The sequence below is a fragment of the Porites lutea genome, chromosome 12 (assembly GCF_958299795.1).
Source record: "Porites lutea chromosome 12, jaPorLute2.1, whole genome shotgun sequence".
NCBI classification, from domain to species: Eukaryota; Metazoa; Cnidaria; class Anthozoa; order Scleractinia; family Poritidae; genus Porites; species Porites lutea.
The window spans coordinates 3,047,902-3,063,576 of record NC_133212.1 but is presented as its reverse complement, the minus strand read 5'-3'; the positions used below and the strand labels follow the sequence as shown (position 1 = coordinate 3,063,576).

The 15,675-nt window shown below is 41.4% G+C and overlaps 2 protein-coding genes and 1 non-coding gene across 3 annotated transcripts; all 3 read left to right on the top strand.

Moving 5' to 3' along the window:
• The first annotated feature begins 5,381 nt into the window (after nt 1-5,381).
• On the top strand, nt 5,382-7,025 carry LOC140921903 (uncharacterized). The gene has a single exon (XM_073371900.1). The coding sequence runs from the start codon at nt 5,382-5,384 to the stop codon at nt 7,023-7,025; it is 1,644 nt and encodes a 547-aa protein (XP_073228001.1).
• Nucleotides 7,026-7,823: 798 nt separating this feature from the next.
• On the top strand, nt 7,824-7,897 carry Trnas-aga (transfer RNA serine (anticodon AGA)). The gene has a single exon. It is a non-coding gene; the product is annotated as a tRNA-Ser (tRNA).
• A 3,554-nt stretch (nt 7,898-11,451) lies between these two features.
• LOC140921317 (uncharacterized) lies at nt 11,452-14,852 on the top strand. The gene has a single exon (XM_073371312.1). The coding sequence runs from the start codon at nt 11,606-11,608 to the stop codon at nt 14,090-14,092; it is 2,487 nt and encodes an 828-aa protein (XP_073227413.1). The 5' UTR covers nt 11,452-11,605; the 3' UTR covers nt 14,093-14,852.
• The last annotated feature ends 823 nt before the right edge of the window (nt 14,853-15,675 follow it).

Below are 15,675 nucleotides of genomic sequence, written 5' to 3'. Positions count from 1 at the left end.
TTTTGGGCAGTTCAAGTTGAAATACATTACTAGAACGGCGCGCTACTGGTACAAAAGTGTCATTTTCCATGCAACTAATAAACAAATCTTTTTTATTGAGACACCAGGGGTCTCCCTTGATCAGTATGTAGCTCCTCACTAGTAGCCTGTGTAGAGACCCACCTCCCCTCAGGAAAAATCGGAGAAGGGGCCCCTTCTCCTATTTTTCCTGAGGGGAGTTGGGGGGGGGGGGTCGGTAAAAAGGCTACCCGCTGGTCAAATAGCCAGCAGTGCGCGGGTGCGCCAAATAGTCTCGAGAGATTTACTGTTTTGATCGTCACGGAGCTGTAATATGAAGATTGAATAACTTTATACAATTAATCATTTAAAACAGAATTGAATGAATAAGAAGTAAGATGAATGTATTGCTCTTAAGTCCATTCTGTGCGGCAATAGCCTGCGTAGCATGGCGGTTTTGTTGAGCCGGGCGCAGGAGCGGCGAAGCCGCCCCAATCTCCTCCCGGTTTCTCTGTCCTCGCCCGCCTTTATTACTTAGCGCGCCCAACCAAAACCGCCATGCTACGCAGGCTAATGCGGCAACTGTGAGGAGAGAGTCCCTTTCATGTTTTCTAATTTTTTCATTCGAGTTAGTATTGCCATTTATCTTGTGGATAAAACCACGTACAGAAATTTGCAAGTTCCTGGAACAGACATTAGAATTAGTCGTGTAACGAGAGAACACTATTCCTTTTGCCGGCATTGAAAAAAAGCACTTTATTTGAGTGTCAATGTATTTAGCACGAAAGTACAAATTGGGGACACTATCTCTTAAGCTTCTGCTGGAGACAGGACCGCCATTTTACATGGTCATCCGAGCAACGCGAAGGTCTAGCCATTTGCAGGGCAACGGTAGTACCTACATTTCTCAGTCATTTTAAGACATTGAGTATTGGTCCGATCCCAGGAAACGAACCTGCGACCTCCCGCTCTGTATTTAAGCGCTATACCGACTGAGCTAATCCTGCCGCGGTGAAACTAAAAACATAGAACATTATAGAACCCTTCAAGAAGAAACTCAATGGCTTTGCTGAGACATATTCCACACAGCGCTTTGAAAGTTTTAAATTCCTTGACCATCGTTCCCGGCTTCGAAAACAGGGAGCCAGGCTAATGGGTATGTGCAGCTGGATGGGGTCGCATTTGCACGACTGGATTTACTATTATGGGGTTTATAACAGTTATTTATTATACAAGTTTATTGGTGTGCTTAAAAATTTACAAGGCTAATTTCAAAATGTACTATAAAAATACTACTAATTTACCTAGATATTTACAAATATGAATAATAATAATATTACTTGTAAAAGTTTACTTAAAAGATCTAAATGTAAAAAGGAATCTGCCCACTTGGTCCTACAAGTAATTGAGGCATTAAATAGAAGGAATTTCTCGGAGTTCTTTCTGAGCTTGTAATTACAAATACCTGCAACAGGCCTAGGTAACAATTTAAATACAGGATGGTCTCTAGATTTCATCTTTTCCATATATTTATGGCATAAGTCCTCTCTTCTCTCTTGCAGTATTGGCAAGTGTGGTTGACCCAGGGCCTCTGGATTCCGCCGCAGGAAAACTATCTTAAGTGCCCTTTTTTGCACTGACTCTATTACATCAGCTAAGTAGTCTAGGATAGACTACATACGGGCACAGCGTATTCTAAAACTGGTCTTATCGTAGTAAGATATACTTTCAGAATGCTAGCTTTGCTAACACCCGCTCTACGCAGTACCCTTAGGGAATATCATTTCTTACAGGCTTTCTTAATTAAACCCTAACATCAAAATTCAAATTCTCGTTTATTATCCGTATACGTTTCAATAGAAGTAGTGGGGAGAATTTGTTGAAGTATCAATTAGATTCATCTTGTGTGATGATCATGTCCGTAATTCTCTTGACCACTCTGTTTTACAAAGCATTGATGTTAGAAGGAGAAATTTGACGCTCATCACTCTTAGGACTTAAAGGGTTAACAGTGTAGTCCACATGACTATTCCATGTGAGGTCGTTACTAGAATGGGTTCGCACATTTTCAGGAGTTTGGGTGTCGGAAAATTCAGGTAGGGGGTGTATAATATGGCTACAGAATAGACTCTAATAAGGTAGGGATTCTGAGAGGTCAGCGAAACATACCCAGCAAAATATTAACCCAAGCAAGCTCCTTGGGGGGGGGGGGGGGGGGGGCGATCCCTGATATGCGTTACATCCTAAAAAAAAGCATCACGTTTTGTTGTTTCTGTCAACATCACGCTTGATTGGCCGTGTGATTATTGGCAACCCCGGAAATATTCTAAGAAACCGAAAGTTCCAGTTCTTTGAAATTTCCCTCTTTTAGTGGTTGTAACTTCTCTAGCGTTTCACTTGCTTAACATTTGTGCTTTGCATAATGGCGGCAAAAAGCGCCCAAGAGCAGGATTCAAATCCTCAGGATCTAAACTCGCTTTACAAGTCTCTGGGAGAATTATATAGCGAAGGTTAAAAGTGCAAAGAATACACTGAAAATGTCACAAGCATTATTCTTGAAAACCTATCAAAGATTTTGGGCAAAACAACTCAGAATCGCGTTATGTTTCGACCTTATGGAAGCGCTGCCGAAGATTTAAAATGTCAAGACCCTAACGACGTTGGAGACGTGGATATAAGGCTGATTTAGCAACAGGACAGGAACGTCATTTGACTACGGGAAAGCGCGCGGAAAAGACTAAACACGACTTCCAGTGCCCAATTTGCCGCTCTGCCATTGGTCAAGCCAGTTGTTTAGTTTGCGCACGCCGTCGTCAACTGACGTTCTCGTTCTGTTGCTAAATCAGCCTACTGACATATTTCCGACAGCAGATAGCTTACAGGAGGTGGTCGTTTACTACAGATTTCAAATGTAAGGCCTTGACTGTGAACGTTTTGGTGTTTTGGATTGGCGGTCGCTTATGCGGGGCGGTCGCTTACGAGAGCTGGTCGCACATAGAAGTTCGACTGTAATTTCCCTGTGACGTTTTTTCCTTTTTAGCGCATCCCCTCATTCTTTTCGAGAGGCGTATGTTTTCCCTTGGAGGCCAGTTTAGCCTGCGTAGCAGGCGCTCGGAAGTAGTGGGCGAAAGAGAGAACGGGCACGCGCGAGGGAGACACGCGAGGGGTGAGGGAGCTACCTCTCCCCTCGCGTGTCTCCTTCTCGCGTGCCCGTTTTTTCTTGTGCCCACTACTTCCAAGCGCCTGCTACGCAGGCTAAAAGAAGACATCCAATGATAATAGTGTTTTTTGATCCGTGGGAGAGAGATTTTTTAAAATACAAAACTTTGTTTCGCAAGTAGAAGTAACAATTGCTTTTGAAAAACTAACCAATGAACCATACAAATTTGAAGAAAAAGTTTTAATGCTTTTTTTTAAAAGCTGTTAAAATCGAAAAATGTGCAGCCCGTCACTTTCATAGCCAAGGATTATGTTACATGTGGATTCAAGTGGAACGATCTGTAAAAAACATTTTCTTTTAAAAACCTTTTTGATGGATATATTACGTACAAGTTGACCTCGCGAGATTCTTAGCGAGCGGAACGTTCTTTCTAGGCCGCCACGCGGCCTAGCGAGCTACGAAATCGCAAGCAATAAATTCTAGCTTTTTGACTTTAAATCAAGAAATCAACACCAGCATGTCGCCCGGCTGGATTACCTGGACTATATTTTCAGTCGCCCGAGGCCAAGTCTTGGTCGCCTCAGGCGACCGGGCGCCGTAGAACACAGCCTTGACTTTGTCCTCATCTACGCGGTAAGCGTACTTTTCCATCCCTTGCTGACGCAGTATCTTTTTTCTGCTTGGCAATCCAACCTGACTTACACTTGATTCGAAGTTGCAGCCAAAAAAAAAAAAATTACACAATTTTTCGGGACGGGCACGGGATACGGGGAGGTTAAATAAAACAAGGCACTTTTTGACTTCCAAGAAAAATACCAAAGGAATGCGTTTTATGACGCTGGCTGACTACGTCATCCCGCGTAATTATTTCTTACATGTTCCGTTTGTCAGTTCCTCTTTTCCAAAAGCATTTTGGCAAAATAGTCTTAATTAACACAGTGTAAAGTCAGTCAATTAATGGCCTACCAGATAAAAGAAATGACTATGATCAAAAAACGTGAGCATTTCACACTTTTGTATTCCTTCAAAAGCGTCATTTCATTGCCCGTCTTGATCCAGGGGGTTAACGGTCACGTTTCGGAATAACGTTTGAAATGTGGCTTTGGAAACCGAAGGTAAAAATTCTTAAATATCTCCTACTGATACTACTAAGCTTTCAGAACCTAAAAGCCTCCTATTTCGAAGACTTTTCTCTGAAACTCCGTTTTTACTTTCTAACTATTTTTACTATACGTATTTCATCTTAGACAAAGCTAACTGTGGGCCAGCACTTGGCAATAATCTAAAAACACTCTAAAAACTGAAAGACCAGATGCTATATGTTTCCTTCAAGTAACCCTTATCATTTTGTATATCGCTTGTGTACGAATGAGGACGACATGGAAAACAAAGAGTTTAATTCAATTTTGAGGTCTATTGGGCAACAAAGTGAAACGGGAAGGCAACTGAAGGAATACACTGAAAATGTCTTGTTTCACGTTCTAAAGCGGCACTCGGATCAAAACGCAACCAGGTTTCAGCCATATGGAAGTGCCGCTGAAGATTTAAAGTGCGTACAACCCAGTGATATAGGAGACGTAGATGTCGTGATCTTTCCTTGTTCTGAAAACTTGGTGGTTCATGAAGACATGATCGAATATTCAGAGAATCCGATGCCCGTAAGAATCAAAGGGACAGACCACCCCATACTACAGTCCTGCCTCCTAGAAGGCACTGAGTATGTTGCTACTTCAGCTTTAAAGAATTTCCATCCAGGGATTTATGGCAGTTCAATGTCCCAAATCTCAACTTTTCTTGGGCACATAACTCAGCTAATGTCCCGCAAGGAGGCCTCCTCGTTTGGACGGTCACATTGCCGTGTGAAAAACAGCATTACCAGTCCCGCTTTAACCGTTAACTTTGAAAAAGCGTTTGATACTTTATCGGAATGTTTCCAGTCGCTAAAAGATCCACAGGATGTTGCTAATTTTGACTCTACTTCACTAGAGTTGATGGTCCTTCGCATGTGTACTGCAAGAGAATTGGACTTTGCCAGGCGTATAGTAAAGTTGCAAACGAACTTACAGACTTTGCAAATGATTCTGAAATAGTTTGGAATGAAAATGGTGTAAACATTGTTCCGGGAATATTTACAGAGCTTTTCCAGAAAAGCTTTTGGTACGGTGACCTCAAAGGCCGTATTATCAAAAACGGAAGTCTGTCACAGCCTAGAGAGGAAGGGGCCATGGAAAGACATTGTTCCGACGATGAAGCTATGTATGATCAGTGTAATGCTGTGCAAGGAAGCGAAAGTGACAAAGCCCAGCACTCGCAGCAGACGTCGATAAATGAGAATGCATCAACACCACAAAATTCAGATAAATTCAGGAGACGCACAGCCGACGTCGAATCTGTTACAAGCAAACTGGCAGCAGTTACTCCACCGGATAACTGGTCGAAATTCAAAGTCAAAAACATTGTGGGTGTACGAGCAGGAGTGGAAATGACCAACAGTAGCGACAAGAAACAGGGCGGACAGGCTGCTCAAAAAGAAGATCCGAACAATTTACTGGCGAGGGAAAAAAAGCAGTTTTTAAGAAGAGAAGAGCTTATTTATAAAAAGCAGCCACCGCGCAATGCAACTGGTAATCAAGAAAAGAGAGCCATACTCGAGGAATGCACAGTTGCACCCTGCCCCTCAGTAAGAAATCCAGTTGGAAGAATAACCGAAGCAATCGAGGATTCCTTACAGAAAAGACAACTCATGGACACCAATGAAGAGGAAAAACCTAAGATAGAGGGCGGTGTTGACTTTGTGCCTGCTTTGAAATCCCCAGGATGGCCAAAAGTTGCACAAGAATGGACGACAAGAGAACGTAAATGGCCGTCCCAAGACGTGGTAGACAAAATTGTCCAGGAAGGGTTTCATTTGGTGGTAAAGCCTTCAAAGACGAGTGTCAAGAAAGATTGCGACTTTAGATTATCGTTTGATCATGCTGAGTATCTCTTAAGCCAAGAGATGAACAACGTACAGCGTGAATGCTATCGTTGCCTGAAGAAATATCATCGGGCTTATCTGCAAACTACCCAAAAAGGTTTGGTGTCATTCCACCTAAAGAATCTTTTTCTGCGAACACTAGAAGAAACAGGCAGTGAAATGTGGACCGACGAAAACAGAGCCGAGTGCATGAAGAAGGTCCTTGCAAACCTACTAAAAGCCCTAGAAAAGAAAGATTTGAGACATTTTTTTGTAGGATCTTACAACTTATTTTGCGTTGACTACATAACAAACCCTGAGATTCTGGAATCAGTAGCGGATACAGTTGTACAGCTCTTGGAGAATCCCATACAAATGGCAAAGAAGTTGATTCAGGCCACGCCAAACGAAAATCCAAGACACGTTGTAAAGCAACCACGCGTACCAGCTAACAAGCAAACACCGTCTATCCAACCAGAAACTACCACAGCTAGCCAAGAGCCTTGTGGGAAGGTCAAGAAGTCTCCATTCACCGCAGGTACTACCAAGAGAGAGCAGCGGAAAGAGAGTCCTCAAGGAAATGGTCCGTCAAAAGTCTACCGACTCCACGAGCTAAGGGAGGAGTACCTGGCCATCAGCAAAGAGTTAACCGATAAAGCCTTCAACGAGGATGAAAGCAACGGGCTGATTGAATCTCTTGACCCTCAGGAAAAAACCCTGGTGTACGATCTTAGGGAAATGAGAAAAAAACACAAAGTCCATATCGATACAATGTATAAAATGTTCGACAATGCGTGGCTGGTGGTCTTCTGCAAGGTTTGGTTTAGCAATGAACCAATAAAAAGGCGCCGCGTGCTGCTTGGCATTACGGGTGTGATTGTTGAGGCAGGACGACTTTGCACCAGGGAATGAACAAGCTCTGATCAGCAGATTACTTAATCCTGATGCTGAAGATCCTTTCGATGTGAGTCATCTAATGCCTGTAAAACCAGGGGAACAAATTTTTAGTAGATTGTGCTTCAAACTAGAGTCACATCAAGCTAAATCAGATGCCAACGATATTCCATTAGATTGACATGCTCATTGCGATGGATAGCAAGTTTATCATGAGCCTTATATAAATTAATTATATTGTAGACTTAAGGACAACAAATATAACTGAGATTTCAAGTCACAAAGTTAGGGGAAATACGAGCAACTAAATTGAATTTACCCAAGTGCTTATATAAAAGAATATATATAAAAGATATACTTTAAGATGTCTCAAGCAAACCAAACAGTAGAACGTATTTGTTTTAAGACACCTAAGGAGGATTTTCTTTACCATTTCTTCAACCACTTTTATATTTATGCCACTGATATTAATATTTGAAGGAAATAAAGGGAGATGTAAAGAATCAACCATAAGAGGACACAGAAAAAATCTGAGCCCCAGATGGGATTCGAACCCACGACCCTCCGTGTTCTAGATCGGATGCTCTAACCTCTGAGCTACTCTGAGTTGGCGAGTAAGGGTCATTTTTGTGGGTTGGACTTGCGAACCGCATCTCGCAGTCACACAGTCCATCACAAGCAACACATTAAGGCTTAACTGTATCACACAGTCACATTAATAGTAAGAAATGTCTCACTCATGAAGGAGCCTCCAACCAACTGCGAGATGCGGTTCGCAAGTCCAACCCACAAAAATGACCCTTGCTCGCCAACGAGTCCTCAGTAGCTCAGAGGTTAGAGCATCCGATCTAGAACACGGAGGGTCGTGGGTTCGAATCCCATCTGGGGCTCAGATTTTTTCTGTGTCCTCTTATGGTTGATTCTTTACATCTCCCTTTATTTCCTTTAAATACTTTTATATTTTTAATTCTTCGGAGGAGAAAGAAAGCACAAAAAAATGAGCTTTCCCTCCGAAAGTAAACTCAAAAGGAAGCTAATATTGTTGGACATTTAGACCAAGTTAAGCTGAAACTTACTAAAAGAAAAGTGAGTTAGTATTTGGAAGTGACATTTTCTGACAATCACTCAAAACAGTCGTATTTTTTAAATTATAGTGTCCTTGTATGAGTCTCCTCGGAAAATGTTCGCTGACCGCTGACCAAGAGGCCTGAGAAACCCTAGGTACAAAGCAATTGACGTTTTTCTAGAATCCTTTACTTCGTCATCTTTATCATTTAGACTTATAGCAAAGTTTTTCACGGTTCAGCGCATGTTTTCAAACTGCTGTTCTCTACCGAGACATTCTGTATCGTCTATGCAAGCAATATGATCAGGTCATAATGTTTTCAAAGAACCAATCTGGACACTCCCCTGGCAGTCACTTGACTAACTTAGGGACTGTGCAATAATTACCAGTAGTGGGGGGGGGGCTGAAAAGCTAGAGTTATCTAGACAGTACCCCCCCTCCAAAACAAAAAAAATTAGTTCTAACCCCCCTCTGTTATGTTAAAAATAACGTCGCATCCCCCCTCCTCCCACCACACTGGTAAACTCAAAACTGGACTGAGCTGCCATGACAGCTTCAATAATGACAAACGTTATTATGTAACATCTAGTATCGATAAGGATGTTGATCGCTTGATTGAAGATTTAGAAAAAGCATTTGCTAAGTACCGGGGTGCTTACCACATTGGCTCAAAATCTAAAACTTCTGAAGCCAGAAAGAGAAAGGAGCAGAGAAAAAGATCAAAGAACAGGAGATTGAACGCTTCAAATAACAGACGAAAAAGAGCTTGCATTATATTTAGATCCTTGGGAGGAGAGCCTGTTGAACTTTGTTATGAGCCAGATATGTATGGAATTCAGCAAATCGTTTCAGTCGATGAAGAAACATTACTTTTATTCACATCAAAAACCGACAAAGCTAGTCTACGAGATCTGTTTAATTCCCATTGTTTTATGGGGGAAGCTGAAAAACAAGTTCATGATTTCACAGGCGGCCCAAGCTCAGTGTGTGAGTTTAATCGTTAACACATGAAGTTTCATATTGCGTAATTTAAAATGGCCGTGAATATAAAAGATTTGTATGGGAATTCAGGTAAAAGATTCAAATAGATAAATACTCGCTAGAATGTTCAATAAAATACAGCTTACCGTATTTACTTTGCTTGTTTTTGTTTACTGTGTGGTTATTTTTCCGATCCATTGCGATTCAAGCGATTTCCTTTAACCCCGAGTTTCCGAGTTTCTCTTACAGTGGAAACTCGGGGTTAAAGGAAATCGCTTAAATCGCAATGGATCGGAAAAATAACCACACAGCAAACAAAAACAAGCAAAGTAAATACGGTAAGCTGTATTTTATTGAACATTCTAGCGAGTATTTATCGATTTGAATCTTTTACCTGAATTCCCATACAAATCCTTTATATTCACGGCCATTTTAAATTACGCAATATGAAACTTCATGTGTTAACGATTAAACTCACACACTGAGCTTGGGCCGCCTGTGATGATTTTTGCTTTACATAGGATCAGCTCAATTACTTAGAAGACGGGTTAAAATTGATCAGTTGTGAATTTGCTTTTCATTTTGATGGAATATTTTCAATAATCGTTTAACAGCTGTTCGTATTGATATTTAGTATATACACACTCAGTGATCTTGGTAATTCAAGCAATCTGATTGGTTAGCTATCTCGGACTATGACGTTATATTCACCGCGCTAGGCGGTGAATATAAAGCCGAGCAAAATCGCTGTCGTGAACTGGGTGTTTTGCCAAAGTTTCAAAGTAAAACCTGTTTGAAAATACACGAATATCCAAGTGCTGATGACTTTGAAGGCAAGAAAAGACTTCATGGTGTTTAAACAGCGTGATTTATTGTGAAGTGGTTTACTTTAGCTGACTTTTTGTACGCTCGAAGCTATGTTTACCACTACAGAGGAAAACGAGGTCGCTTTGTCACTGTTTTGTGATTTCGGGATTTTCTCGCAAGACCAATTTTGCCTATAAATAGAGGTTAATTTATGGAGAAGAGAGGAAGGCAAATATTTTCGAAAATTGTACGTGCCAGCAAGTTAACAAGGCAAAGAACTTTGGAGATAAACAACGCTTACCTTGATCGCAGCCGCTGTTGACAGCATTTGCAAGAAGCGACGAAGAAAACTTTCTCATTCACGGTGAGTTGACAGAAACAAATAAAGCTCTAGATACTTTTCTTCTCAGAATTGGGTAGTAATTTAAATTTTCGGCGTTTTCTTTTAAACCGTTGATGCTAAAGCTTACAAAACTCGATACAAAAGGATTAAAACTATCATTTGCCATGTTTGAAGATACTGTAAAGATCTAACTTTTGCGCATCCACTGTTTACGGCTTCGTGTTCACGCATGAATTTTCACCCGTCAATCAAACTAATGGTTTTTTAATGGTTTCCTTTCTGATTCTGTTGAGATCACTTCGTGTGAATATACTAAAACAATTATTCACCTCAGGCTCAGTTAATATTGTTGAATAATCCCCTCGACTTCGTCTCGGGGATTATTCAACAATATTAACTTCGCCTTCGGCGAATAATTGTTAATTGTTACAGTCTATCATGATGCCTGTATTGAGAATCTTTTATTGCTTTTAATTTTATTTACATTTCGAATAAAACTTTAGGCCCCCCCCCTGCGTCAAATGAGTGATTTTACTTTGAGCCTCACCTATCTTGGCAGCAATTTTATGTAATGCCCCCCCTCTAGGTTTTCAGCCCCCCCCCCCCCGCCCCCCACCCATCCTGATAATTATTGCACAGTCCCTTATGTGCAAATAGCTGTAAATTCATCAACAATGGAATACAACCTTCGGGTCAACAATAAATTTAACTTTGGCAGTGTTGGTATAATCCACTAACTTTTTCTGAGATTTTAGTACTTTTGTATACTTAACTTAAACAAATCATAGGAAACAAGGTTTAAATTGAAAAAGAAGGTGACTGTATCGCTCTAAAGAACTTTTCGGTCTATCCTATGCAACTGCATGTGAGGGGATAGTCCCTTTTTTGTCTAAATCCTGTGATTAAACTTGCGTAAGAGTTGCTGTTATTAGTCTAGTGGTTTGGATAAAGCTCATGTAAAGAAATTTAAAGAACAAATTTTGTGAACAAAACTGTAACCAGAGCTAACGAGAGTAAACTGTTTGTGTTTTTGAAACTGACAGCAGTGAACCCTGCAGCCAGTACACTTTGGCAGTTTACGTAGTCAAAGACGGAACTGGGACTCATTTGGTGAGACATGTTTGACTTCTCAGGGTTTTGAAAGTTGTAGAAAGTGTCAGAAACATTGCCCCCAGTGTTCCTGGCTTCAAAAAAGGTGATCCCTGAAATGTGTCACTTACGATTTAAAACAAGCATGACGTTTTCTTTTTGAAACCTCATCACGCTTGATTGGCCGAGAGATTATTGACAAACCCGAAAATGTTCTAAGAAACCGAAAGTCCCAGCTCTTTGAAATTTCCCTCTTTTAGTGGTTGTAAACTCTTAATAGTTTCACTTTGCTTAACATTTGTGCTCTGCATAATGGCGGCGAAAGGCACCCAAGAGCAGGATTCAAATCCTCAGGATCTAAACTTGATTTACAAGTCGCTGGGAGAATTAGAGAGCGAAGGTGAAAAGTGGAAGGAATACACAGAAAATGTCACAAGCTTTATTCTTGAAAATCTATCAAAGATTCTGGGCAAAACAACTGAGAATCGCGTCATGTTTCGACCTTATGGAAGCGCTGCCGAAGATTTAAAATGTCAAGACCCCAACGACGTAGGAGACGTGGATATTGTCATATTTCCGACTGCAGATAACTTAGCGATCGACGAAGAACTGATCGAATATTTACCAGATAATGTGATGCACGTCAGAATTAAGGGAGCCGGACACCCTGTGTTGCAATCCTGCCTTGTAGAAGACACTGAATACGTGGCCACCTCGGCATTAAAGAACTTTCATCCAGCAATTTATGGAAGCGCATCGCCTCACATAGTCGACTTCGTTAGTAACATGATTCAGGTAATGTCGCGCAAGGAGTTTATACCTGCTTTACAATTCACTTGCGAATTAAAAAACAAAACGACCAGTCCCGCTGTTACCTTAAACTTCGCCCAATCATTTGGCTCTGTGTTGGAAGAATTAGAGCAGATGAAAGACGACAAAAATCGTCCCACTCTTGACGCAAGCGTTTTGGAGTTTTTCGCCCAATGGTTTTGTGACAAGAGAGGAGTAGAGTACACCAGGGAACACGTCGAAGCTGTAAATGATCTTCTAAAACTTGTTAAAGACTTGAACGTTTCTGTTAGAGAACGTGGCTTGAGTGGGGATCCCAAATTTTTCCGCACTATGATACAAGAGATTGTCTCCAGCGACAGGACTTGGGAAATCAGAGCCCGAATTCGAGATGCGGAAAGCCGATCAGGAAGTGAGACCGAAAGAAAGAAAGATTTGTCGGCGGAAGCTACATTGGATGACGTGACTCATCAAAATGTCACAGCAAAACATTTCCAAGAAAGTGAGAGAAGAAGTGGGGAGGAAAACGTCTCACAAGTTAAGTTTCCCTCCTCTGAAAGGCCCGACAACAAAGAAACCAATGAAACAACGGAAGAGAATGCACTTGCTCAGAATGAGTCAACAGAACGGGGTCTATCAGAGTGGTCGGTGCATCCAGATCAATCTGCAGAGAAATTAGAGAGAAATACCTTAACGCAACGAGAGATATATAACCGCTGGTTTAAACATGTTTTTAGCCAAGTAACAGAAAAAGAGGAGGAGGCTTGCTTCACTGAAAAAGCACAGAGATACCAGCGAATTGGCGGATTCGATTTTGTTCCCGCTTTTCGATGTAACGGGTGGCCCAAGGTAGCGCGAGAATGGATCAAGAGAGAACGTAAATGGCCTTCTCCTGATGTGGTCCACAAAATCCTTCAAGAAGGGTATCACTTGGTAGTGAAGCCTCCAAAAAATGGCAACAGAGAATGTGACTTCCGAATCTCCTTTGCCCATGCAGAATACCTGCTTAGCCAAGAGTTAAACAGCATTCAGCGCGAATGCTATCGATGCCTGAAGAGACATTATCGAGCGTTACTTTCTACTCAGCCTAAGAGTTTGGTGACATTTCATCTAAAGAACCTTTTTCTACAAACAATTGAAGAAACTGGAACAGAGATGTGGACCGAAGCCAACAGAGCGAAGTGTATGTTGAAACTCTTTGAGAACCTCTTGCAGGCAATGACAAAGAAAGTTTTGCCACACTTCTTTGTGAGATTCTACAACCTCTTTTGTGGTGATTACATTGAAAGGCCTGAAGTTCTTGACTCTTTGGCACAGAAAGTTGAACAGATCATGAAGAGCCCTATACAATCTGCCAAAGCTTTGATTCAAGAGCAAAACTCAAAGACAGCAGGACAGGTTCAAGAGGAAGAAAGTATTCCAAGAAACGATCTGGCACGGCGTCCCATCAACCAAGACCACAATGCAAGGGAAGACGCTCTCTCTACGCCGTCTTACGATAAGGAAAAATGGTACCGCTATCATGACCTCAAAGATAATTTCTTGACCGTTTGCGAGGAGGTGATCGACAAGGTATTCAGTGATGATGATTGGCAGAGTGAAACTCTCGACCCTTTGGAAAAGTCCTTAGTAGAAGACCTGAGAGAAATTGCAAGCTCCCAAGGAGTAAATGCTGAAGAGTACCGCAGAATGTTTCAAAGGATGTGGGACTCAATTTATCACAAGGTTTGGTTCGACACTGACCCGAACATGAGACGTCGAATGCTTCGTGGAATGCAAGGGCTAGTGGAAATGTGGAAATACATTTTGAAGCAGCCTGATTGTAAACCAGGAAACGAAGAGATCATAGCCAGAAGATTACTTGATCCTTCTGTAGAAGATCCTTTCGATTTAAGTCACGTGATCCCTGCTGACTCAGGGATACAGCTCGCTCGCAGGATTTTTGAGTGTCTGAAGCCCAGGCATGCAGAGACACAAGAACCAGATCTGGATGGCATTCCACTAGACTGAATTGAAGTGACCTTTTTTTACAGGAGACGTGGACTTTTGCAGAAGAACTACCTATTATTAGTGGCATACCATGTCCCGCTTCTTTATTCAGATGTAGGTCACTTCTTGAGGCCCAAAAAGATGATCTCATATTTAGCACGTGTTTCTGGTGTATCGGGTGACAAAGGTTGTTTACCTTTTACCACAAATTCTCGGAAATTTCGGTTGGGATGTAAATGGTAAACGTTTTTTTTCGTTCGTCCCACCGGGAAATCCCCGGGATAAACGGAAATTCTGAAAAGGTAGTCCCGTTTTCCCGATTGGGACGTTCCGAATGGAAATTCGTTTACCATTTACAAGTTTCTTGAGTTTCGCACTAGTTTCATGTTGTAACTAGAATCCAGTCTAGCGGGCGCGGCAATCCGGAAATTTTAGGCAAATGGTAAATGACACATACCGTTCTTACCGACCGAAAATTGCCAACCAAAATTTCCGGGATTTTTTTTATAAATGGTAAACAAGCAAAGAGTCTCCCAAACCAAACGTGAGGACAGAAGCCAGTTGTTGGCATATATACCTGCCAACTCTCCCGCATAATACGTGAGTCTCACGCCTGCAGACTTAAGACATCGATCTCACGCATCAAGGACAATTTCTCACGCCTGACTCACAAATCCGGACGAACTGTTCTTTAACACATGATTAATAACGAAAATTAAATTCAGTATTACCAAAAATAATCCAAAAAGGCGCTTAACTTTATCACAACACACTAAAATGTCCTCATTGAAAGGGTCGTCGGAACATCTTCGGAAAATCGTCGGGAATTTTCAGAAATTCCGGTCCTGACAGGACGAAAACCTCACGCATTTGACTCAGAAATAGTTGGCAGGTATTAGCTAACGTAATACATCTAAAGAACGTAGTTAGGTGGTAATTATGTAAAGAATGTACCCGGCCGGTACTAGTACCACAATCTAGCTCTGTATGCTGTATAACTGAAAGAAATAAGGAATTTGAGGTGATATAGACCTTGAATATTCGATTTTTCTTCACGTTTGATTGGTAAAATACAGTCGAACCTCCATGTGCGTAAGCGACGGCCGCCCATTAGCGACCACCATTAAAAAAAAAACATTCCCTGCCTTACTGACCCTTACTATTGGAACCTCTCGTTTTAAGGTGGCTGTTTTAAATATTACCCGTTGTCCGGAAAACCCCTTAAAAGATCACTTGACGGTTAGTTTGACCACTTTGATCAATGTATGTACACTACTTTGCTACTGACAATATATCAAACATTTTAAGTAACATGGAACTAAGCATACCCTAACTTCGAGGCAGTAAATTCTGTCCCAAAAAGTAGATTTTTCCTCAACCCTTCTTGGAAGAGAGCCCCTATGGTTCGTATCCTCCTAATTAAGCGACAATCTATGAAGTGACCACTAAGTCTTTGCAAAGTCGAGAGGCTCTACTTTGCGTTTTGATGACCGTTAAAACTGAAAAAAAATCGAAAGAACAAGCTACTGAAAAGCTTATTTCTCGTGCCGTCCTTCAGTGGTGAAAACAATGAGATAATGAAGTAGAATTGCTTCTAAGTTTGC